General features: G+C 40.4%; 1 protein-coding gene and 1 pseudogene across 3 annotated transcripts; both read left to right on the top strand.

Moving 5' to 3' along the window:
* Nucleotides 1-6,020: 6,020 nt before the first annotated feature.
* NEK2 (NIMA related kinase 2) lies at nt 6,021-20,875 on the top strand. 3 transcript variants are annotated; one of them, XM_074385148.1, is made up of 8 exons: nt 6,021-6,251; nt 7,117-7,334; nt 7,908-8,148; nt 10,987-11,069; nt 11,860-11,986; nt 12,895-13,114; nt 14,882-15,007; nt 18,461-19,379. In XM_074385148.1, exons 1-8 carry the CDS (start codon nt 6,156-6,158, stop codon nt 18,661-18,663), a joined length of 1,314 nt encoding a protein of 437 aa, XP_074241249.1. In that variant the 5' UTR covers nt 6,021-6,155; the 3' UTR covers nt 18,664-19,379. The 3 variants fall into 3 exon arrangements, with proteins under 3 accessions (XP_074241249.1, XP_074241250.1, XP_003930430.3); XM_074385149.1 differs by lacking the exon at nt 18,461-19,379 and adding an exon at nt 20,785-20,875 and having other exon boundaries at nt 6,022-6,251; XM_003930381.4 differs by having other exon boundaries at nt 6,022-6,251; nt 18,437-19,379.
* Nucleotides 20,876-20,905: 30 nt separating this feature from the next.
* Nucleotides 20,906-23,502, top strand: LOC101043965 (farnesyl pyrophosphate synthase pseudogene; annotated as a pseudogene).
* The last annotated feature ends 3,249 nt before the right edge of the window (nt 23,503-26,751 follow it).

Raw genomic sequence — 26,751 nt, 5'->3', positions numbered from 1 at the left:
ATTATGCTGCCCCTGATGGAAAAGGTAGGCATGTTCTTTAAAAGCTCCTAAGTCCCTTAGAAACACATTATGGTCCTATGCAAGGTGGTTCAGGCTGCTATAACAAAATACTTTAGACTGGGTAGTTTATGAACAACAGAAGCTTATTGCTTACTGTTCTGGAGGCTGGAAAGTCCAAGATCAAGGCGCCAGCAGATTCAGTGTCTGATGAGGGCCTGTGTCTCATAGATGGCATCATCTATGTGTCCTTTCATGGTAGTAGGGCAAATACATGGCAAACAAGCTCCCTGGGGCCTTTTTTTTTAATTATTATTATAAGGGCACTAATCACTCCCCAAAGGCTTCATCTCTTAATACCATGACCTTGGTGGTTAGGTTTCAACATACGAATTTAGGGAGGGCAAAAATATTCAGACTATAGCAGGCCTCACAGTCCATAATTAGTTTTAACATTTGTCTTATCACATTTAGGTGATGAATATTCTTAGAAATAGCAAATGTCCTGAATTAACAAATAACAGGAAAAATCATAGAAAATTATGAATGGCTCTCTTTGTCTAAAAGTTTATCCTTGTATTGAACACCCTAATTTGTACCCTTGGGTGTAAATTTAAAAGTATTCCCTTTTAAAATGTGGTGGAGCTCTTAACCAAACACTGTTTGGTTTCAAAGATAACTTTCTTCTCATCATATTCTTCCATAGCTGCCTGCCATTAAGCTGAGCTGTCTCTTAGTCTGTATCTTGTCCTGTTTATCTCAAGTGGTGTGTGTCTATTAAGGACAGTCTGCCTAACACCACATTCTTTCTTCTAGAACATGGTTATTTGTTGAGCGTGTAGTATGTCATGCATCTTTTTTAAAAACCTCAGTTCTTTTTTTTAAAAAGCTCAGTTCTTAGCTTCTGATTGTTATAAACAAAGAATCTCTCCTTTTTCCTTTCTAGAAATATTATTATCACTCTAAAGAATTTACATAATCCCTGACTTCAAATTGCTCCAAGTAATTGTGGAGATAAGACTTATATACAAATGTCTTGTGTAATTTTAAATCCTCACACATGCAAATCTTAGGGTTTCCTGTAGGGACAAGCTTCTGCAGGTGAAGTAGTGCATCCTTGCTGGCGCCAGCTCCTGGTTTATTATGCAGTGATGTACAGCCCTCTAGCGGGTCTTTAATGCAACATAAAAAAAAAAAAAAAAGTGGAGGGCAATGAAGTATGGCTTCATTCATTCATCCATTCATTTGATGTACAAATGCGAAGTGCCTGCTTTGTTCCAGGCACATTTTAGGTGCTGGGAATACAGCAGTAAATCAAACAAACAACAACAAAATCAGATTCATTAGTTACCGGAGACTAAGAAGATGGAGAAGAGAACAAATTTGGGATAAAGATCAGGAACTGGATTTTTGCCATGTTAAGTTTGGGATACTCATTAATCTTCCAAGTAGCTTCTTTTAAAAATTAATTACATGCCGAACGCAGTGGCTCGCACATGTAAATCCCAGCATTTTGGGAGGTGGAGGCGGGTAGATCACTTGAGGTCAGGAGTTCAAGACCAGCCTGGCCAACATGGTGAAACATGTCTCTACTAAAAATACAAAAATTAGCCAGGTGTGGTGGCACACATCTGTAGTCCCAGCTACTCGGTAGGCTGAGGCAGGAGAATCTCTTGAACCTGGGATGTGCAGGTTGCAGTGAGCCAAGATTGAACCACTATACTCTAGTCTGGGTGACACAGCGCGACTCCATCTCAAAAAAAAAAAAAAAAAAAAAATTAAAATTAATCAGGCCAGGTGTGGTGCTCATGCCTGAAATCTCATCATTTTGGGAGGCTGAGAGGCTTGAGCCTAGGAGTTCAAGATCAGCCTGGGCAACTTAGTGAGACCTTGTCTCTACAAAAAGTTAAAAAAAAATTGGCTGGGCATGGTGGTATGCACCAGTGGTCACAGCTATTCGGGAGGCTGGGGTGGGAGGATTGCTTTGAACCCAGGAGGCTGAGACTGCAGTGAGCTGTGATCGGGCCACTGCACTCCAGCCTGGGCTACAGAGTGATACCCTGTCTCAAAAAATAACAATAATAGTAATCAGTGTGTCTATGGCCACATATAGAGTGCCTATGGGAGAAAACACAAGTACAAATATGCTCTTATTTGAGATTTCACCGAATTTAAATGAAAACTGGCAACATGAGCACAGTTAGCAAGAAAAGTGTGCAGACAGTGAATTAGAGCATGGGTGTGGGGAGAGTGATGACAGAGAAGTTCAAGGGTTGGTCCCACTCTTATGGAGCTGCTCATCTTAGTTCTCTGTTTAAATGTAATCATCTCAGTTCTTCGTTTGTTTTCTTCTTAACTCTTACCACCATTTGTCACAGTTGAGATTCTCTGTGTACTTAGGTTATGTCCATCTCTTCCACCTACAGGACTAAATGTCTGTCCTATTCACTGTGGTGTCCTCAGCATCTGGCACCTGGCTGAGCCGCAATTTATACTCGTTGGAGGATGAATTTTCTATTTAATAAGGCAGATAACATGAGAAGCTAGTAATATGGTCTAGTATAATACGAAATGAGTAAAAACACAGTTGATTACTCAAGAGTAATTAGAAGATCATAGTGGGTTAAAGTCAATCAGGGAAAATTTCAGGGAAGAAACTGGGAATGAGCTGAGACTTAAATAATGGATGCAATATGAAGGAAAAAGGAAAGAAGTTAAGGGGGATGGAATGTTCCCTGTAACCTGTCCCTGTTTGACTACCACATGCTCCTCAGCCCCCAGTGTCTCTTTCTTTTCTTTTTTTCTTTTTTTTTAAGATGGATCTTAATGCAGTGGTGTGATCTCAGCTCACTGAAACCTCCACCTCCTGGGTTTTAAGCAATTCTCCTGCCTCAGCCTCCCGAGTAGCTTGGATTACAGGTGCCTGCCACAACGCCCAGCAAATTTTTGTATTTTTAGTAGAGATGGGATTTCACCATATTGGTCAGGATGGTCTTGAACTCCTAACCTCAAATGATCCGCCTGCCTCAGCCTCCAAAAGTGCTGGGATTACAGGTGTGAGCCACGGCGCCAGCCCGGTGTCTCTATATATTCCGGTGTCTAGTGGTCTCTGCTGAGCTGCCCTGCCCTCATTCATGATGTGGGCTAACTCTGGCCGACCGTTAGGATTTGTCATGTGATTCCTATGCTACTCTTTTTGTTTGTTTGTTTTTTGTTTTGAGACAGGGTCTCACTCTGTTGCACAGGCTGGAGTGCAGTGGTGTGACCTTAGCTCGAGGCAACCTCAGCCTCCCGAGTTTAAGTGATTCTCCTGCCTCAGCCTCCCAAGTACCTGAGACTACAGGTGCACTAGCATGTCCAGCTAATTTTCGTACTTTTAGTAGAGACGGGGTTTCACCATATTGGGCACACTGGTCTTGAACTCCTGACCTCAGGTGATCTGCCTGCCTTGGCCTCCCAAAGTACTGGGATTACAGGCATGAGACACCACGCCTGGCCTCCTATGCTACTCTATATCATTGTCTTTGTGGCTCTGCTGTCTTTTTTTAAATGAAAACCCAGCATGTCAATGCCTATCATTATACCAGGCCTATAGCAAATGCTCAATAAATACTTGTTGAATGAGCATGTGTGCCTAGGAGCCACATTCCATACTTCTGGGATGGCTCCCTCCCAGGTATTTAGTCTCTGTCTAGAGCTGGGGCATTTGAATATTGAGTACTTGAGGGCCCAGTCAAAGTCCTTGCATAATTATTAATAAGGGCTTTCTCAGATTTTTATTTAACAAAGCTTTATTGCATCCCTTCTCTATTACAGGACTTATGCTGGCTATAAGCAGTTTGGAGTTCAGCTACTGAGAGACCCATGTAAACGAATAATAAGTTTGATTTATGTATAAAGTGGTGTATGAATGTCGTAGAGGACTGACTGTTCAAGTATCCCAGAGAGGCTTCTCAGATTAGAGGAGAGAAAGCTGGAATTGAATCTTGAAGGACATGTTGCGTCCTCTGTACAGACGTCTGGAGTGGGCAAGGGAGTGAGTTTCTAGACAAATGCAATAACAGGTGCAAAGACGGTGGTGGTGGTGGTGCGGAACTGAGAAAGTGAGCATTTAAAGCAAAAGCAGAAGTGGCCAGAGAGAAGGTGCAGGACTGGATTTGGGGCAGGATTACCAAAGGGCTCTGTCTTACACAGTTTTGTGTTGCTAGTACAGGATACCACAGACTGAGCAATTTATAAACAACAGTTTATTTAGCTCATGGTTCTGGAAGTTAGGAAGTCTAGGATCAAGGAGTAGCATCTGACAGCTGCCTTTTTTCTGGGTCATAACATACCAGAAGGCATCACATGGTAAGAGTAACAGCAAGGGAAAGCCAAACTCATTTTTATGAGCAATACCAGCTGTTTCTCAAGATAATCCACTCCTGTGATTACATTAATCCATTCTTGAGGGCATAGCCCTCATAACCTAGTCAATTTAAAGGTCTCACCTCTTAACACTGTTGCATTAAGGATAAAGTTTTCAACACGTGAACTTTTGGGGGATACATTCAAACCACAGCAAACTCTGTGGATACCAATCTGTAAGAGGCACAAAAATAAAAAATGATGCTAATTAACACAGCCACTTGCAGTGCCTTACATAACTTTTGAAACCTAAATTGGTCCTATTCCCTTGAGGTAAGACAGTGCCCTTGAATGTTAATTTAAAAATTCTCCTGGCTGGCAATTCCAATTATCTTATGTTATATTCAATGCACGTAATAAGTCCCTTATTTTTAAAATAAAGAGCTTTTAAATTCTTATTAACAGAAAATCAGGTTTCTTTCAATCCTATGCTGAACAGATATTTAAAGAAAACTGGCAGTTTATGCACTGCCAAATTATTAGCTTTCTAGTAATGTACATATTCCCCCAATAAGCCCTGGATGGAGGCCTCTAGGCCTCCCTGGTAAACATGGGGCTGTTCATTTGGCTAGGGAAGCTGAGAACGTTGTTTTGTTTGGGTGCCTAAAAGAAAGTGTGTGTTCAATGAAGTATTGTCAACAGGGTTAATTATGTGTTTGGCACACATAAATGGGACAAGACGTGTAAAGTGCTTGGTCGCAGACTGACTGCATTTCTTTCTTTTTTTTTTTTTTTTTGAGACTGGGTCCTTGCTCTGTAGCCCAGGCTGGAGTGCAATGGCACAATCTCGGCTCACTGCAACCTCCGCCTCCCGGGTTCAAGCAATTCCTCATGCCTCAGCCTCCCAAGTAGCCGGGATTACAGGCATGCACCACCACGTTGGTTTTTCTTTTCTTTTTTTTTTTGGAGGGGGGGATTTTTAGTAGAGACGGGGTTTCGCCATGTTGGCCAGGGTGGTCTTGAACTCCTGCCCTCAAGCAATCTGCCCGCCTGAGCCTCCCAGTGTTAGGATTACAGGCATGAGCCACAGCGCCCGGCCTAATTTTCGTATTTTTAGTATAGCCGAGGTTTGCCATGTTGGCCAGGCTGGTCTGGAACTCCTGGGCACAAGCAATCCACCCGCCTAGGCTTCCCACTGTAAGTGAGCCACCGCGCCCGGCTGGGAGACTGTATTTCTAATTTGTATTCAGCTCTCAGCATGTCTTCAACGTGACCCCCACCTCAGGTTTAGGGTGCTGGACCCTGAGCAAGAAGGGCGTTGTGCCGGGGAGAGTAGGTAGTGTGAGGAGTCAGAGTGCAAAGGTCAGAAGACAGTAGGTTGAAGCGGTGTGCAAAGGAGTTTCAGGGGAGGTCCTTAGATCTTGCTTACCTTGGCGATATCCACCAGAGGGCTACAGTTGCCGAGAGGCTGAATCTACCACTTCCTTTCTTCAGCCTTCGCTTTGGTTTAGCTCCTCCCCTTTCTCCCTAGAGGTTAAAAAAAAACCGACGCCGACGCGGTTGCCTAGCGACACTTTTCCCAAGATGCCTAGGATATTGTTGTGTTCTTCTTAGCCAATCAGAGAGGCGAACCGGGCTCAACACCTGCCAATAGCCTGCGAGGCCATGGCCCGCGACGGTTAAACGGGGCCAAAGGTAGGGGCAACGGGTTAGTGCTGCTCTGGGGTTTCTCGGTCCGGGTCGTAGCCTGGAGCTCCGCACTTGGGGACGCAACTGCGTGAGGCAGCGCGACTCTGGCGACTGGCCCGGCCATGCCGTCCCGGGTTGAGGACTATGAAGTGCTGTACACGATTGGCACAGGCTCCTATGGCCGCTGCCAGAAGATCCGGAGGAAGAGTGACGGCAAAGTGAGCGTGGGCCCTTCCCTGTGCCCGCCCGTGATTAGGTTTCTTCGCCCTGGGGCGACCACCCTGCGCCGCCGAAAGGAACCGAGAGGGCTGGGGAAGTGGGTTCCCGGAAGACTCAGCTGTCTTTCCTGGGTCTGCATCTGACAGCCTGTCCTCGGTTGCTGAAAGGAAGGGAGACTGCGTCTTTTGATATACATATATACATATATATATGTATTTCCATCTTTTCCCATTTGTCTCCCAATTTCTCTCTTTCTCCTGCTTTGGCTTGCTGAGGGCCTTCCATTGGTGACACGTAGCTAACTCCTGAGGTGTTTTTAGAGCTCCAAGAGTGGCCTCTGAGACACAAGAAAGGGGCAGGACCACCAGAACCCCAAGCTTTGTATCTGCAGTCAGCTTCACTCAAAATACCCATTATTCGGATTATTGGATTCATATTTCCCAATGTATGTAGGTAGACCTTTTACGGAAAGTAACATTGGACAGGAAACTGCCTGGCTGCTTATGGAGGAATCTTTACCAAGGTGTCTCGTCCTGGGTGGACTGGGGCAGGGACTTTGACCACCTCCAACCCCATTTTGACTCAAGTACCTTTTTGCCAACTTCCCATTAACGAACTGAGGATAGGGGTTGGGGAAGGCCTCATGTGCTTCATTATTTCCCCACAGCATCATTTGTTGCTTAAAAATTGGAGGAAGATTATGGAAGTAAACTCAGATCTCCTTAAGTTTATTGAACTAAATTAGATAATGACCTTGATTGTAGGATATAGTTAAAAGGGAGGTCATTTTATGAATCTTGGAACTTTCATTCTTTGTTTTTGAGCATAATGAGTTCATTCATACCTTGGAAATTCTTTTTTCAGATACTAGTTTGGAAAGAACTTGACTATGGCTCCATGACAGAAGCTGAGAAACAGATGCTTGTTTCTGAAGTGAATTTGCTTCGTGAACTGAAACATCCAAACATCGTTCGTTACTATGATCGGATTATTGACCGGAGCAACACAACACTGTACATTGTAATGGAATATTGTGAAGGAGGGGATTTGGCTAGTGTAATTACAAAGGGAACCAAGGAAAGGTAAACGCAATCTTTTAAAAATGTAAGCTGAAAATGGGTCTAGTTTCATTTCTTTTAAACGTCTTGTTTTAGGATCAGTAATATGGAAGAGTGAACTTGTATTTGTTTGGTAGGTCCATAGTACTTTAGAAAATTCCCAGGGAATCAACACCCATATTTTATATCAAAATAACAATTTATAGGCTGAGTGTGGTGGCTCACACCTGTAATCCCGACACTTTGGGAGGCCGATGCGGGAGGATTATTTGAACCCAGGATTTTGAGACCAGCCTGGGCAACCTAGTAGGACCCCGTTTCTACAAAAATTAGCTGGGTATGGTGACACGTTCCTGTAGTCCCAGGTATTTGGGAGGCTGAGGCAAGAGGATTGCTTGAGTCTGGGAGGTCGAGGCTGCAGTGAGCCATGAGCGTGCCACTGTACTCCAGCCTGGGTGACAGAGAAAGACCTTGTCTCAAAAAAAATCAGTCAATCAATAATTTATTTCTCTATTTGTACACTAGATAATTTACATCATCCTATCTTTGCAGTGATTATTTTAGAAGTTTTGTGTTGTATGACTTCTTTGCTTTCAGGCAATACTTAGATGAAGAGTTTGTTCTACGAGTGATGACTCAGTTGACTCTGGCCCTGAAAGAATGCCACCGACGAAGTGATGGTGGTCATACTGTATTGCATCGGGATTTGAAACCAGCCAATGTTTTCCTGGATGGCAAGCAAAACGTCAAGCTTGGAGACTTTGGGCTAGCTAGAATATTAAATCATGACACGAGTTTTGCAAAAACATTTGTTGGCACCCCTTATTATATGTCTCCTGTAAGTATATCAGAATTTAGATACTTTTCAAACATCTTTTATTTATTTATTTATTTTTAATTTTTAATTTTTTGGAGATGGAGTCTCGCTCTCTTGCTCAGGCTGGAGTGCAGTGGCGCAATCTCAGCTCACTGCAACCTCCATCTCCCGGATTGAAACGATTTGATTCTCCTGCCTCAGCCTCTTGAGTAGAGTAGCTCGGACTGCAGGTGCATGCCACTATGCCCAGCTAATTTTTGTATTTTTAGTAGAGACATGGTTTCGCCATGTTGACCAGGCTGGTCTCAAACTCCTGACCTCAAGTGGTCCTCCCACCTCATCCTCCCAAAGTGCTGGGATTACAGGCATGAGCCATCGCACCTGGCCAAAACATCTTTTTTTTTGTTTGTTTTTTTGGTTTTTTTTTTGAGACGGAGTTTCGCTTGTTACCCAGGCTGGAGTGCAATGGCGCGATCTCGGCTCACCGCAACCTCCGCCTCCCGGGTTCAGGCAATTCTCCTGCCTCAGCCTCCTGGGTAGCTGGGATTACAGGCACACGCCACCATGCCCAGCTAATTTTTTTGGATTTTTTAGTAGAGACGGGGTTTCACCATGTTGACCAGGATGGTCTCGATCTCTTGACCTTGTGATCCACCCGCCTCGGCCTCTCAAAGTGCTGGGATTACAGGCTTGAGCCACTGCGCCTGGCCCAAAACATCTTTTAATGTTAAGCATTGTGAAGCAGGGAAATTGAGTTTTCTGTTAGTTTAGTAATATCTAGAAGCCAAGAATTAATAATACTGTTATGGCCGGGCGCGGTAGCTCACGCCTATAATCCCAGCACTTTGGGAGGCCGAGGCAGGTGGATCACGATGTCAAGAGATCGAGACCATCCTGGTCAACATGGTGAAACCCCGTCTCCACTAAAAATACAAAAAATTAGCTGGGCATGGTGGTGCATGCCTGTAATCCCAGCTACTCAGGAGGCTGAGGCAGGAGGATTGCCTGAACCCAGGAGGTGGAGGTTGTAGTGAGCCGAGATCGCACCATTGCACTCCAGCCTGGGTAACGAGCGAAACTCCGTCTAAAAAAAAAAAAAATGAATAATAATAATACTGTTATATTTTTCCACATGGGCCACCAGACCAATAAAGTCTCTGTCAGTTTTCGTTTGCTGTGTGAGTTATGTGCATTAATGTAAGTATGATGAAGACAAATTCCTAGTCTAAGGTTTACACTGTTTGTCATCTCTCACTGCGTTCAATTTTTTGAGCATCCATGCAAATTAAAGCATATTCAGTTTAAGTTTTATGGAATGACTGCCATGCATTAAACTCAATGATTACAAAAATGAAATGGATTTTGTCCCTGCCCTTAAGAGCTGTTTCCCAATATGTATCCTGGTGATCTGCATCAGACTGACTTGGAGTGTTTGTTTAAAATGCAGAGTTCTGGGTCCCAAACCCAAATGCAGATTCATCCAGTGAATTTTGATCTCTGGGTAGGTTCTTGAACTCTGATTTTTGTTTTTGTTTTAATATTATACTTTTGATTTTGGACTTTGCGTTTTAACAGACTCTGTAAATGATTCTTGTGTGTGCAGATTCAGAGCTCAGAAAGTTTGCTCACTTCAGATAACATGTTTTTACAATGTTAACTTTCTGTACATGTTATTTTTTGTTGTCTTTTCCTGAAATACCTTGCTGAGTCCACTCACCCATTACCTGTATTGCTGGATATTTTGTTTCCAAAATATTTCACCGTTTGTATGAATTATTCTTTCTTCCTTTTTGGTTATTTCCTTGGAGTGTAGCTCATAAAATTAAATTGCTGGGGTAAAAGGTATAAACGGTTTATGGCTGTTGTTAGTTAAATATTGCCTGATGGCTTTTAAATGTTTGTCAATTGGGATAGCACTAATATGTTACTATATGACATCTGAACAGATAAAGATGAAGAAATATTAGCATTTTAATAGTTCACCATTCTAAGATTTTCCAAATCTTTAGAAATTATGTTAACAGATCTGCCTATAGTATAAAACTTTGTAAATTAATGATTTTGGTTTTGACTAAGATTAGAATGGCCAGAACAGTACCATTTTCTCACTGTATCATATTACAAATAGAACACTTTTAACATAAAAGACAATTATCCAGAAGTGGTTTTTGGAAAATTTGAAACCTATTCTTTTGTTCCTTTTCCCTCCTGCCGTTGTAATTAGAGTGGTTCAGCTTCCCTAAGGCCCTGATTGTCAAAAGGTGGCATCAGATTCACCAGTTGGACTTGAAAACACTAATCAGCCTCCTAGAGATTTGGGTGGTACTTGCTTCTGTTCCCTCTATTGAGAATAAGACCTCTGGTAGACTGTTGTTACTGTAGATGTGGAATAAGGGCAAACAATAAAATAGGTAATGATAATATTAGTTACTTCTATGATTTGTACAGTGGACTAAGAAAAAATATAAATGGATAATTCAATTAGCTATATGTATATCCATTGAAATGTGGACTAGATATGTATTTTGATTATTAAATTTTCTGTAGTTCTTTTAAAATGGTGTTTCTTGATTTGCCTTGAGAATGGAAGTCTTTCATATTCACCTCTGAACTGTCAGTGCTTAGTCTATACTAAGCACTTTTATTTGTGAATGAAAAATGAGTGAATGAATTATATATGACAGAGTATATTGGGACAAGATCAATGCCTTTTTTCCATTATAAATTTGAAGATAAAGTATAGGCTAAAAACTTCGAGGTTCTGTTTTTATCTCAGGAGTAATTTAATATGTTTCATAAGTTTCAAAACAAGATAAACTCTTAACACCTTCCACTTTCTTGCCCTTTTTTCCTGTATAGGAACAAATGAATCGCATGTCCTACAATGAGAAATCAGATATCTGGTCTTTGGGCTGTTTGCTGTATGAGTTATGTGCATTAATGTAAGTATGATGAAGACGAATTCCTAGTCTAAGGTTTGTACCATTTGTCACCTTTCACTGGGTTCGGTTTTTTTAACACGCATGCTAAGGAAAGCATATTCAAGTCTGAAAGAATTACGTTGGGTAAAATTAAGATAGATGGACAGGTTAAAAGAAACTATTCAAAAATTAAAACTATTACCCATGAGGCTGGGTCCTGACTGTTGAAGTGTCTTGGCTGGTTAGGTGCTTGCCTGTTAGACTGACACTTAGCTCAAGGGAGAGCACATAGGTCAGGCAGGTAGGGTAAAGCCACTGTAAGGATATGGAAGAAATGATATAAGCCTGGGATAGAGGTCTGGGGATCTGTAGAGCAGGGAAGAGCTCCAATTATTTCCCTTTGTTCTTCTTTCCCTTTTTCTCCCTTTGAAACTATTCTGTAGAGCAGTGGTTCTCAACCAGGGATGAGGAAAGCAAATTTGCTTTTCATGGGGCATTTGACAATGTCTGGATACATTTTTAGTGTTCACAAGTGGTGAATGCCCCTGGCATCTAGAGGGTAGAGGACAGGGAGGCTACGAAATACCCTACACTGCATAGGACAGGCCCCCACAACAAAGAATTGTAGGACCTCAAATGTCAATAGTGCCAAGGTTGGGAAACTTACTTATAGAAGAAAATCCCAGAAGTAGAAACTTAAATACAAACTAGAGCTGAAACTGTGCTTTTGATTTTGTTCCTGTTGTATATTTTCATTTTTACAATTTGAAAATGTCTTCATCGTCTTTTTCTTCTTCTTTTTTAATCCTAGGCCTCCATTTACAGCTTTTAACCAGAAAGAACTTGCTGGGAAAATCAGAGAAGGCAAATTCAGGAGAATTCCATACCGTTACTCTGATGAATTGAATGATATTATTACGAGGATGTTAAACTTAAAGGTAAAGGTGATAAGATGATATATTATCTGTTTCTAGCTGTCATTTAAGTGTTGGAGCATACATTTTCTGTTGTAGACCAGTGGAGACCGAAGAAACATTAAATATACTTTCTTAGCTAAATATACTGTGTTAACGCAAGTGAAAACATATGTAAATTTGGTAAATTGTACCTCCTTGCTGGCCCACCTTCTGCGCTTTATTTCTCCTCCCACTCTGCCATACTAACAGATGGTAGCAAGGAAAGATTGCAAAAAGAATTCAAATCCTCATTCCCCTTGTCTTTGCCTACCTCATAGTGGCAGGTGGTGAGGGAAGGGGCCAGAAATAAGACTCTGCCTCTAGCTCTAATTGAGAGATTAGAGACCAGAAGAAAGGGAGGGGTGATGGAGGGTGGAGAGAGGACAGCTAAAAAGAGTAGAGGAGAAATCAATAAAGAGATTACATGGAAAAACTCTGGTTATAGATGAGGAGAGAGATGTTTGGGGGATCAGGCTGAGAGAAGAAGGAAAATGCTATAGGATCACAGATAAGGATACAGATGAAGTGACAGGATTGAGAGTGAGAGAGTATCTTGCTAAATACAGTTTTGAGATGCAAGGGCAAACCCTAGCAATGCTATCAAGCACCAGCACAAGATGTGCCAAAGTACTTCAGGGACTGAACCTTAGAAAGGTGAAAAGGGAAAAGGGGAGAAGGGTAAGTTAATATCTGCATTACCTTGTGGACCCAGAACCTCCTGAATTAAAAACATCAGTAAACTTATTTTTTCAAGAGTGTAAGACCTATCCATAAAAGAGTTCTTTCTTTTGTCTTGGAAATACATATATGTCCTTTCATTGTAACTGCTGTCTTAGGATGACTATTCTGTTATGCAATCTGACTATAACACTGAGTATTTTTTTCCCCAGGATTACCATCGACCTTCTGTTGAAGAAATTCTCGAGAACCCTTTAATAGCAGATTTGGTTGCAGAAGAGCAAAGAAGAAATCTTGAGAGAAGAGGGAGACAATTAGGAGAGCCAGAAAAATTGCAGGATTCCAGCCCTGTATTGAGTGAGCTGAAATTAAAGGAAATTCAGTTACAGGAGCGAGAGCGAGCTCTCAGAGCAAGAGAAGAAAGATTGGAGCGTAAGTCTGAATGGGGGTCAAAGCAAAGTGGAACTATCAAAGTGGGTTATTTTGATGTGTCTGAATATCTCTTTGAGCAGAGTATTTTGTACATACAGATTGTATTAGAAAGTTTATGAATACTTGAGAAGCCAAAATATGTATTGTAGACTTTTAATAATCAGGCTTGCTGGAACTTTCATGTTGTACGTCTTTCTCTGAGATCAGTTGCTGCATATATATTATTGGGCCTTAACTGTGATGGCCCTAACACCATGACTTTTGTCTTCTGAAATGGCCACTCCAGCAGAATTTCAGATCTAAAATCCTACAGTATATAGATAAGATATGTTCAGGCAATTTTATTTTTTTAAACTATATTTGAAAATGAAATAGGGTCTCACTATATTGCCCAGGCTGGTCTTGAACTCCCAACTAAGCTCAAGCGATCCTCCCACCTCACCTCCCAAAGTGCTGGGATTACAGGTGTGAGCCACCACACCTGGTCTGTTCAGGCAATTCAATAGAGAATCTAGGTACAAGATATTTCAAGTCTGTAAATAATACTCTGGTGGGTATTAATGTTGACTTAATGGGTATTAACTGATTAGGTGCTAATTTAGTTTTGATGTTGCAAGTGTGTCTATTCCACCAAGATGAGAGCTGCTAGCAAGCATTTAGGGTTATGCAAGGTAGCTACAGCAATGAGGCTCTTCATTTTAACATTACGAGACGAGAGATGGGGTTGGATCTGTTACCTGTCACCCACATGACTCACCTGATTTCACTTCTGCAGCTTTATGCCCAATGCAGACTTTACGTAATGAAATATTGTATAGTCCTGTAAGATATGCTTACTGTATAGGTACAACCTTTGCTTATTTGGAAACCTCTGTAAAAAGTAAGAAAACTTTTTCTTATAACTTTCCCCAGTGTTTCATAATTTCTTTCTTTCTTTCTCTCTTTTTTTTTTGAGATAGACTTTTACTCTTGTTGCTCAGGCTGGAGTGCAATGGCACCATCTTGGCTCACCGCAGCCTCCACCACCCGGGTTCAAGCAGTTCTCCTGCCTCAGCCTCCTGAGTAGCTGGGATTACAAGGGCCCACCACCATGCCCAGCTAATTTTTGTATTTTTAATAGAGACGAGGTTTTGCCGTGTTGACCAGGCTGGTCTGGAACTCCTGGCCTCAGGTGATCCGTCTGCCTCAGCCTCCCAAAGTATTGGGATTACAGGCATGAACCACCACACCCAGCCATAATTTTGTATAGCAACTGAAATCTTAATTCTTTCTGAATTTGGGGTCATGAATAAATAGTAGCCTTTGTTATTAATACTAATCTTACAAACTACCGCCTAACTGAATTTTTTTTCCCTTTTATTTGGGTGTGGTCATTTAACCAGAAGAAGGAAATTTTGTACTGTGAGGCCAGATCATGCCCCCAAAATTAACTGTTGCCTATCTTCAGTGAAGAGCAGAGATGGGTTTAGTTTTTTGTTTTCCCAAATGAGTTACTCCCACAAAAGATGACCAAAGGTTGAAGCTAACTTTGTATTTGTTTAAAAAGTCCTTTGAAGAAAATCTAAAATAACATACAGCCTACTAAACCGCTCAGTTAAAAACTAGCGCAATCAGGTTGACTGAGGCTTAGTTAGAATCCTTTCCCAAAACAGTGCTTATCAATATCAGGCATGCTAGTCTTAGTGATAAGATAGCCAAATGTAAATTGTTTTATAGTCAAGGTCACTTGTTAATTTTTTTCTTTCTTTGTCCATTCTCTCTTTCAAGAGAAGGAACAGGAGCTTTGTGTTCGTGAGAGACTAGCAGAGGACAAACTGGCTAGAGCAGAAAATCTGCTGAAGAATTACAGCTTGCTAAAGGAAGAGAAGTTCCTGTTTCTGGCAAGTAGTCCAGGTATGAGAAGCAACTCGGTAAACAGAAACTGGTGCTTCAAATGAAGAAATGTGCACCAGTGTTGCTCCCAAAGTGGCTTAGGTAGTCCTTTTCATTTACAAAATCTCACATTTTAAGACAGATTTCATTGAATATATGCATTTCAATGGAAACAAAATTCTGTTATAGCAATGATTTACTGGGTTCATAGACCTGAGGCAATGAGTCATATAATTTCATGTTTGATTTTCTTTACCAAACTACATGTTTAGCATTTGATACTTATTTTTAAAAATTAGGGGATTTATAAAACTATTGTGTTTCAGATTTCAGAGACATAAACTACATTTCAAATATAAATCAACATTTTAATACTGGCATGCTTCATCTTTCATAGGAATCATGGCTTAAAAGGCATGATAAGCCGCCTGCAGGACAGGCCGCCACTTTAGGATCTTTGCTAACACGCTTTCAAGTTGAAACACGTATTTGTCAACATTTGATTGTTTAATGCCTACATACGTTCTCTGCATTTTCTTCTGATAGTCAGCTTTTTCAGGGCCCTGCCTTTGTGTGGCATTGTCCCTTCACTCTGCCGCACCGAGATGTAGTTATCGTATATACCAGTGAGCCACTGTCTGACATTCTTTCTCCATTTCACAGAAACCCTCAATCTAATTTAATCGACTCTATGTAAAATGCAAACTGTGAAACATCATTTTGCTTGATTTCTTTATGACACAAACTAACTGCTGAAAGTTGTTTGTTGGTTTCAAAAACTAAACATCTGAATTTTCAATATAACTTAGGAGAGTTTTTATAACTCCCTTATTCCATGTAGGACAGCATATATGAAAACTATTATTTCCATCTTTAATAAATTGAGATGTAATCTGATCAATTTAGTGAGCATTGGCAGCATTTTGTAAATGGAACAGACAAAAAAAACCCTACTTGAATTAGATTGATGATCACAATAACTTTGTAGTGAATAAGTGATGGAAAGAAATGAAACTACTGATAGAAGTAAATGAAACAAGGATTATAGGAAACTTTAGCTTCGTCTCCGTTCAAGTATCTTCTTTTTTTCTCAATATTGCCATCTACCATTTCAACATTATAAAATTATTTAGGATTTTCATATATTTTACACTGTAATCCATAAAGACAATATAGACTTACATAATGATTAGGGTGATAAAATGAGGAGAAAATTTTACCTGGGTAAATTTCATGCATCAAACCCATTGCAGAGAATTACTTAAGACCCTATTGGGATGGCACTTCAGTTAAAGAGTTTATTTACATTTTGCCCTGATAGTCTTTGAGCAAAGAATGAACATAGCTAAGTAAGGATGATGTGTTTTACTTTATAGGATACACAGGTAAGTATGGGAATCTACTTATATGTGAATCATGGCAAATAAGAACCATAGAAATCCAATAGCCACTGGGGCAAGGAGACATTTTAGAGTATTGAGTGCTGAAAGTAGTGAATACATCAGAGCTATAAGATAAGCATCATAGGCTGGGCATGGTGGCTCATGCCTGTAATCCCAGCACTTTGGGAGGCCGAGGCAGGTGGATCACTTGAGGTTGACAGATTGAGACCATCCTGCCCAATGTGGTGAAACCCTGTCTCTACTAAAAATACAAAAATTATCTGGAAGTGGTGGCACGCACCTGTAGTCCCAGCTACTCAGGAGGCTGAGGCAGGACAATTGTTTGAACCCGGAGGTGGAGGTTGCAGTGAACTGAGATCGCACCACTGTGAATCATGCCATTGCACTCCAGCCTGGCGACAGAGCAAGACTCTGTCTCCAAAAAAAAAAAAAAAAGATAAGCATCAAAGCAGTAGGTTGCAGGTGCCATTTTGAACTCAGGACAGTTGGGAATATCCTCTCCTCATCCTTGGGCTATAAAATCCACACATGAGGAAGCCATCACAAGTATATTGAGATCATCACAGCAGGTAACAATGTCTTTTTTTAAAGCTGTTCTTTTTCTATTTGATTAAACATTCATTCTTTTTCTTCTATTTAATGGAAGAATTTAAAAAACCCTTTCTTATAAAACTATCCCATGAAGAACCAGGCATGGTGGTACACCTATAGTCCCAGCTACTCTGGGGGCTCAGGCAGAAAGATCACTTTAGCCCAGGCAGGCATTTGAGGCTGTAGTGCACTACAGTTGCACTGTGAATAGCCACTGCACTCCAGCCTGGACAACATGGCAAGACCTCATCTCAAATAAAAACAAAAACAAAATAAAACTATTCCATTAGTAAGGCAATGTTGGCTTACAAATGTATAGTTATCTGTGGTAATAAGAAGGTGGATAGATTTGAAACAATGGAGATAAGGTCTAAAGGCAATCCAGTTTGCTTTGAAGCAGAAGCGATGCATGAGGCAGGAAGTCACAGGACCCTTGGAAGGCAGTGTGCCTGTGTGCCAGCCTTTTCCATTTCTTCTGCCTGGAGCACTCTTCATCCAGGCAGCCCTATAGTTTCTTACTTCAGAAATGACTGTATGAGGCTTTCTATCACTACTCCCACCACCCAGCACATCCGTCTCCCTTTTCCAGGGTTATTTTTCCTAATAGCACATATTACCATCAAATATTCCCCACCAGTCCTTGTTTATTTGTTTTTGGTTTATCTCCTCCTGCTAGAATAGGGCCTTCGTTTGGTTCACAATGGCTCATCCTATAAGCTCAGTAAATATTTGAACATATTTCCTTCAACACAAAGAAAAAATAAAAAGATTCTGACATCTGTAAGCCTCCAGCCCCCAGTAATTCTGTCAGCAGTTAATAGTGTTGCCACTATTAACTATATAATAATAAGATTATTATTTTTTATTTTTTCCATGTAAAAAATAGTTTACATTTTTTACTACTCTTACTTGAGTTACCTTTTCCACACAGAGTTTGTTTAGGTACTTCTGGAAACAAATTTCTGGCCCATTAAGATGCTTTGAACTAAGTGTTCTTGAACATTTAACCAAAACTCTAGGTGTTCTCTATTAAAAAATAAAAAAAAAATAATAAAAAAACCCGTCTGCTTCTATACTATTCTGGAGGTAAGGTATTCTGCATAGAATAGCATTTATTTTCAAGGGTAAATAACATTGATTTCCAAAAGTTTTATATTGCCCATAATCCTCAGTGTGTTTAACCTTAAGAGTAAAATTGATTGTTGATTGTTAAGAGAATAAAACTTAGGCTCCTTGATTTGGGGCACATTCCAATATTATTTTTCTCAGTGCTGTGGATTAAAAGGCTGATTTCTGCCAGTCCTACAGCCCTAACTTCCTATCCTGAGAAAATAAAACAGGTACCTAGATTTCAAATGTGAGCCATAAGAGCAAATACTTTTTGATAAGTAAGTAAGTATAAGGAGTTGAATTCTGTTCAGGTAACTCAAAGACCTTTTTCTTTTTCTTTCTAAAGAACTTCTTAATCTTCCATCTTTAGTAATTAAGAAGAAAGTTCATTTCAGTGGAGAAAGTAAAGAGAACGTCATGAAGAGTGAGAATTCTGAGAGTCAGCTCACGTCTAAGTCCAAGTGCAAGGACCTGAAGAAAAGGCTTCATGCTGCCCAGCTGCGGGCTCAAGCCCTGTCAGATATTGAAAAAAATTATCAACTAAAAAGCAGACAGATCTTGGGCATGCGCTAGCCGGGCAGAGAGCCATAGAGCTGTGTACAGGATGTAATATTACCAACCTGTAAAGACCGATACTCAAATGCTGTAGCGTTATATACTTGGTTCCATGAGCCATGCCTTTTTGTATAGCACACATGATATTTCGGAATTGCTTTTGCTGTTCTTCAGCAACTGTTGAACAAGATATTCACATTTCATTTTTCTTTCTTCTTTTAAGGACACATTATAAAAAGAATACTTTTTTGGTTGATTGGGCTTTTAATCCTGTGTGTGATTACTAGTAGGAACACGAGTTGTGACATTCTAAGTCTTGGGAGAAAAAGATAATATTAGGAAAAAAATACTTACCCAGGAGTAGCACTCACTGAAAAGTTTTAAATGACTGAGTGGTATGCTTAAGACTGTCATGTCTAAAAAAGATAAATACAAAAAAGAAAAAAGAAAAAAAAAAAGATTGTCATGTCTAGATTTAAATTTTAAGTCTGAGGTTTTAAATGTTTTTGAGCTCAGAAAACCGAGTTGGGTGCAATTTGGTCATTAATACCATGACATCTTGCTTATAAATATTCCATTGCTCTGTAGTTCAAATCTATTAGCTTTGTGAAAATTCATCACTGTGATGCCTGTATTCTTTGTTTTCCTTTTTATTCTGTTTAACAGAATATGAGCTGGCTGTCATTTACCCACCTCTTTCCCACTAAATAAAAGAATTCTTTAGTTTCCCTGTATTTATGTGTCTTGCGTTTGTTGGTCTCTTAGTTGATGGGAGTTGTGTTTATGATTTGCAGGCCTTCACTGTGGGGTAGGGAAGGAAACGTGGATCTGATGCTCAGGAGATGGTATTCCAGTCCTAAACAGTATGGCGCTTTACCTCCCTTCTCATTGAGCCATGTAAGCCAGTGGTTCTTAACAGGGGATTTTGCTCCACAAGGGATGTTTGGCAATGTCTGGAGATGGTTTTCTGATTGTCGTGATTGGGGGTAGGGTGCTACTGGCTGCTAGTGGATAGAGGCCAGGGACACTATAAACATTTTACAATGCACAGGACAGCCTCTGGCAACCAAATGTCAATGGGTTTGGATCATAATCCTGAATGACACCATCTCAAATGCTAAAATCCTGAAAGACCAAAATCCCAAAAGACCAAAATCCCTAATGACTTAAATCCCAAAAGATCAAAATCTCTAACATGTGAACTTCCAAAAATTACAATCCTGAAAGATTAAAATCCCAGATGTTAAAATCCTGAAAGTCAAATTCTAAGTCAGGGATTAGCAGTTTCAGTTGTATACAGGATAACTGCATCATGTTAGACAGAACTATTACTTTGTTACTGGTCTTTATTTGGAAATGAAGTATGGTTTAAGAGATGTGGATGTTTATCGAGTTAATAAGTGGTGAACTTGTTGATTTATGTGTCAACTTGACTGGATTAAGGAATCCCTAGAAATCTAGTAAAGCATTATTTTAGGTGTGTCTGCTGAGGGTGTTTCCAGAGATTAATATGTGAGCCTCAGACTAGGTGGGGAATATCTTTCCTCAATGTTTACTGTTTTGAAGATCATAAAAGTGACTTTTCAGGTGAAAAGTACAAGAAATCTTTCCTGCCAAATTATTCAGTTAGGTACTACTTCTGCCCCTTCATGCAGAGTGCCATGCTTGCCTTCAGAAAACACCCTTTGTCAGAGAATAAAATTTGACAAGCTGAGGAACCTTGTGAACCAAGACACTTGCTGACATTAAGGTTCCTCCAGTGTTACCAAACTCATTAACCCAACTGTTCTTGGTTAGGAATTTGACAGTTGGAGACAGACTGCTTATATTTACCACTAAATTGAACAAAAAAAACTAGCATATGCTTCACTTCAGCTAGGGGATGGCACTTTTGAAACTGTCCCCACTGGTTTTTATCAACTATACATGATTCATGCCCATTTTGGATCTGAAGATTCTAGAACTTATCTAGTCATTTAAACACTTATTTGAAGATTTGCTGCACTTCACAGAAAAAAATAGGTTTCGATGGAATCCCCAAACTATAACAACAGGTTTGGAATTAGGTGTGATCAAAGCTTCTAAAAGTGAATTTCAAAGTGTTACCAATGAAGTTTTTTTTTTTTTTTTTTTTTTCAGCCCAGTGCATTTGACAGAAAATTAGATGAGTAGATAGCCGTGAGATACAGCAATGACAACAACTTCAGTTTAGAAGCAGGAACCTGCATCCAGGAATAGAGCCCTTTGTTCCTCTCTCAGAATGAATGGAGACCAGAAATCAGATGCTTATGCCCAAGAAAAGCAGGATTTCATTCAGCACTTCTCCCAGATTGTTAGGGTGCTGACTGAGGATGAGATGGGGCACCCAGAGACCGGAGATGCTATCACCTGGCTCAAGGAGATCCTGGAGTACAGTACCATTGGAGGCAAGTTATCACTGGGGTTTGATGGTACTTAGCAGTCTGGGAGCTGGTGGAGCCGAGGAAACAGGATGCTGAGAGTCTCCAGGGGGACCTGACTGTGGGCTGGTGTGTGGAACTGCTGCAAGCTTTCTTCCTGGTGTCAGATGACATCACTGATTCATCCCTCACCCACCAGGGACAGATCTGCTGGTATCAGAAGCCAGGCGTGGGTTTGGATGCTGTCAATGATGCAATGCTTCTAGAAGTACATGTATCTAATGCCTGCTGAAGCTCTATTGCTGGGAGCAGCACTATTACCTGAATCTGACTGAGCTCTTCCTGCAGAGTTCCTATCAGACAGACTGGGCAGATCCTGGAGCTCATCACAGCCCCCAAGAGCAATGCGGATCTTGGCAGATACACGGAAGAAAGGTACAAATCTATTGTCAAGTACAAGACAGTTTTCTACTCCTTCTATCTTCCTGTAGCTGCAGCCATGCATATGGCAGGCATGGATGGTGGGAAGGCACACACCAATGCCAAGATCCTGCTAGAGATGGGAGAGTTCCTTCAGAGTCAGGATGATCACCTTGACCTCTTTGGGGACCCCAGTGTGACCAGCAAAGTTGGCACTGATGTCCAGGACAACAAATGCAGCTGGCTGGTAGTTCAGTGTCTGCAACGGGCCGCTCCGGAACAGCACTAGGTCCTGAAGGAGAATTATGGGCAAAAGGAGGCTGAGAAGGTGGCCTGGGTGAAGCCACTATACAGGGAGCTGGATCTGCCCGCCATGTTCTTGTGGTATGAGGAAGACAGTTAACAGCCACATTATGGGTCTCATTGAACAGTACGTGGCACCCCTACCCCCAGCCATCTTTTTGGGGCTGGCATGCAAAATAGGTGGAGGCTGCAGTGAGCTGTGATCAAGCCACTGTACTCCAACCTGGGAGACAGACAAGCCCTGTGTCTTAAAAATTAAAAAAAAAAAAAAAGGAGAGGTTTCCTTGTGTGCAGTATGTATTAAGAGATGGGAAAAAATGTGTCATTCGCCTGCATTGGCATTCCTTCTAGCTAAAGACATTCTAGAAGCTTTTAATGAATTAAAACCACATTTGCCTGAAGACGCCAGCAAAGTTACTGACTGGTTGAAAATAAGTATGTACATTGATAGGATAAGAAAATACACAATGGTGTTGCTGTTTGATCACCAGTACTGTTTCTGTCAGATTTGTGGTCGAATGAGTGCATGCAGAATGGATTTCTGAGTACCCAAAACAACATAGAAGCATGACACAGAAAACAGGGAAATTTAGAAGGGAATGTTCATGTCACTGTACATGGAATCATAGAAGAATGTCAGGAAATACCGCACCATGTAGAAAATGAATGTGAACACGTTCTCCAAATAGAGCCATGCCCTAGAAGAGAAAAAGCAGCTATTCCTCATGATGCAAGACTTCAAAATATAGTTAATGATTGTGGAGGTTGGCCAGCTCTTATGGGCTATCTCTATGCAATTGCCCATAATCCATTCCTATAATACACTTACGCATATGTCAAATTTTCTTGTTTTTTCTTTTTTATGTTTTTTTTTCACTATTTAAAATTGTCAGCATTCTTTTTTTAGTTTGCTCTGCTGTATAATTCATCTTCAAATCATTTCTGATATTGAAGTTATAAATTGTGTAGAGACTTTTAGAAGGTTCTATTTTTTTGCAAGTGACTCCATGAAAGTACATTATCACAACATTGACCGTGTGTGAGCATTGTTCCTGTGCATAAAAATATTGAGACGTCTTCAGTAAGTGAAGAAGTGTCCTTTTTGTATATCTGCATTTGTGAAGGATAAAATTTTTGAACTTCTTGGCTCTTTAGGTGGTCATATATGCAGTAGTGACCCATCCTGTTTTTTGACAGATCTCATCAAAAGAATCTTAGGTTATTTGTTACGGTATTTCAGATGATAGACGGTATAAAACTGGGTGCACACATTTACCAACCATAGGGCTGTGCATTTACACATTTCCCTTTTTGACCGATTTTTTTCTTTCCTTCTTTTTTTTTTTTTGAGACAGTCTCACTTTGTTGCCCAGGCTAGAGTGCAGTGGTGCAATCATAGCTCAGTGTGGCCTTGGCCTTGTGGGCTTAAGTGATCCTTTCACCTCAGTCTCCTGTGATGGAGTCTCACTGTGTTGCCCAGGCTGGTCTTGAACTCATGGACTCAAGCAGTCCTCCCACCTTGGCTGGGATTACAGGCATGAACCATTGCACTCACCCCTTTATGACCTATTTCTTTATAAATATGGCTTGTCTGTTTGTAACTGATATAATTATGCAACTTTCATTACTATATGAATGTTTATGCTTGCCCAAAAATGTATGTTACTATTGTCTATTTTATTGCATAAAGTGACCTATGAAGTGTTCTGTGGTTTTTTGTTTGTTTGTTTTTGAGATGGAGTTTCGTTCTTGTTGCCCAGGCTGGAGTGCAATGGCACGATCTTGGCTCATTGCAACCCCTGTCTCCCGGGTTCAAGCAATTCCCCTGTCCCAACCTCTGGAGTAGCTGGAATTACAGGCATGCACCACCATGCCCTCCTAATTTTGTATTTTTAGTAGAGACAGGGTTTCTCCATGTTGGTCAGGCTGATCTCAAATTTCTGACTTCAGGTGATCCACCCATCTCTGCCTCCCAAAGTGCTGGGATAACAGGCATAAGCCACTATGCCCGGCATGTATTCTGTGTTTTTACATGTTTTCAAATTCCCTTTTAAAAATGTAAATAACTGTAAATGCAAAAAAAGTAAATAAATATCTTCGAAATGATTTTTAAATTATTTTTTCCAGAGTTACATTTTTAGACTTCTGCTCTTTCAGGATTATGATTTTCAGGATTTAGACTTTAAGGATTTTGACCTTTTGGGACTTCAGGATTATGACACTGGGGATTATGGCATTTGACATTGTATCTCTCAGGACTATGATTGGCTCCCTATGTCAGTAGTGCCACTTTTGAGAAACCTGATCTAAGCTCGAACTTGTTGGGATATATCTCAGCCTTGAAGGAAAGCTATTTATATATATATATAAATATATATATATAAATATATATATATATTTATATTAAATATATATATAATATATAATATAGGTATTAATTATTATATTTTTAATTAAAAATATATATATAATTAATTAAAAATATATATATATAATTAATTAAAAAATATATATAATATATAAATATATATATAATATATAAATATATTATATATTAAATATATTTATATATAAATATATTTAATATATAATGTATATTATATATTAAATATATATATAATTAAATATATATATAATTAATATATAATATATAATATATTATTATATATAATAAATATATAATAATATAATTTAATATATAATATATATGTGTGTGTGTTTGTGTGTGTTTAACGTGTATATATATATATCTGACTTTTAGTATATATATATATATATATATATATATATATATATCATATATATATGACTTTTAGTATAAATTAGCAGTCTCTGCTATGCCTTTTCCTTTATCAGATTTTCCCGGCAATGCTAGTTGCTTTTGGCTTAATGAAGTAAGACCAAGTTATGAAGGGTTAATAATCAGTGAGAGGAAAATTTTTGCAATCTGTTCATCTGACAAAGGGCTAATATCCAGAATCTACAAGGAACCTAAACAAATTTACATGAAAAAAAAATCCCATCAAAAAGTGGGCAAAGGATATGAACAGACACTTCTCAAAAGATGACATTTATGCTGCCAACATATATATGAACAAGAGCTCATCGTAACTGGTCATTAGAGAAATGGAAATCAAAACCACAATGCAATAACATCTCACACCAATTAGAATGGTGATCATTAAATAAATCAGGAAACAACAGATGATGGAGAGGATGTGGAGAAATAGGAAAGCTTTTACACTGTTGGAGGGAGTGTAAATTAGTTCAACCATTGTTGAAGACAGTGTGGTGATTCCTCAAGGATCTAGAACCAGAAATACCATTTGATCCAGTAATCCCATTATTGGGTATATACCCAAAGGATTATAAATCATTCTACTATAAAGACACATGCACACGTATATTTATTGCAGCACTATTCCCAATAGTAAAATTTGGAACCAACCCAAATGCCCATCAATGAGACTGGGTCAAGAAAATGTAGCACATATGCACCGTGAAACACTATGCAACCATAAAAAAGGATGAGATCATGTCCTTTGCAGCGACATAGGTGAAGCTGGAAACCATCATTCTCAGCAAAGTAACACAGGAACAGAAAATCAAATCTCGGTTGTTCTCACTCATATGTGAGAGTTGAACAATGAGAACACATGGATGCAGGGAGGGGAAGGTCACACACCGGGCCTGTCAGGGGGTGAGGAGCTAGAGGAGGGATAGCATTAGGAGAAATACCTAATGTAGATGACGGGTTGATGGGTGCCGCAAACCACCATGACACCTGTACACCTATATAACAAACCTGCACATTCTGCACATGTACCCCAGAACTTAAAATATAATAATATTTAAAGCAGCAGCAGCAGCAGCAGCAGCAGCAGCAGCAGCAGCAGACCCCTTTGATGGGGCCGTGGGGAGCAGGTTCCTCCCAAATGGTGTTTCTCCAGCATCACAAAGATCTTAAGATCTCTGCTAAGATGCTCTGCTAGATACTAGCACTGTACTTACCATTACAGAGTTTACATGTTTAGATAATAATGAGTTCAAACCAGCACAGCGTACTCAAGGCGCTTGAAAAAGGGTCACTGGATTTGAATGTTAACCAGCTGTCCTGGCTGACAAAACCACAAGGTGGCGCCATGGCTCTGCTAGAGCTGCAGTTCCACCCTCCCCAACTAGTATGAGCAACTGGGAGTGACTGAGAGTCCGTAGCTGGCATTGAATAGATGCCTTCTCCCCATTATTTCCTTCAATCCTCACAATACTCCTGTGAAGTGGGGGTATCAAGTCACATTTTACACGGGGAAACTGATTCAGAGATCACAGCTCCAGAGCTCAGGCTTTTGGCGATAACCCTCCACTGCCTCCCCAAGACAGCAAAAGGTTAGCTTTGTTCCCCAAGCCATCCGGTTTCCCACTGGGATGGGTTAAGCATCATAACCCACGGCTTTACCCAAGACATGTGAATTGAAGAGGAAGGTGGACGCAGAGCCAGCATGGTTAGGGCCAGTGGCCTTTCTGGACTTATGTGCCAGGAGAGATGAGTTAGCGTGGGGGAGGCCGGAGAGGGGGTTTCCAAATGACCCCAGTAGGACCTCACGCCTCCCTCCCACCTTTGCTCAGCATCCTCTACAGCATGGCTTTGCATTTCCTCAAAAGCCTGGGCCAGCTGCCCAGGGCCCTCAGGCAGTCCAGTGTCCCCCACTCCCTAGGGCCATCTCATTCAGGACTGCCCTCCCCTGAAGCCTTTTATGCTTCCAGAAGACCCTTCTCCTTCCAGAGCAACACCCTTTCAGTTAAGCAAGGTAGTTCCCTCGGTGACTAAAGATAAGGCTGTCCTCCTCGGCTGGACTGGGCTGAATGCAAAAGGTGATACAGGGCAGCCGCTGAAAACAGAATGAAGTGAATTTGTATGCACCAGCAAGAAGAGATTACTGCTCATTGTGACTTGGTGGCTGGGAAAATAGGGATCCCTGTTAGA

This window comes from Saimiri boliviensis, chromosome 14, assembly GCF_048565385.1.
Source record: "Saimiri boliviensis isolate mSaiBol1 chromosome 14, mSaiBol1.pri, whole genome shotgun sequence".
NCBI classification, from domain to species: domain Eukaryota; kingdom Metazoa; phylum Chordata; class Mammalia; order Primates; family Cebidae; genus Saimiri; species Saimiri boliviensis.
The sequence above is the reverse complement of the archived record's forward strand: the minus strand, read 5'-3'. Positions and strand labels throughout refer to the sequence as shown.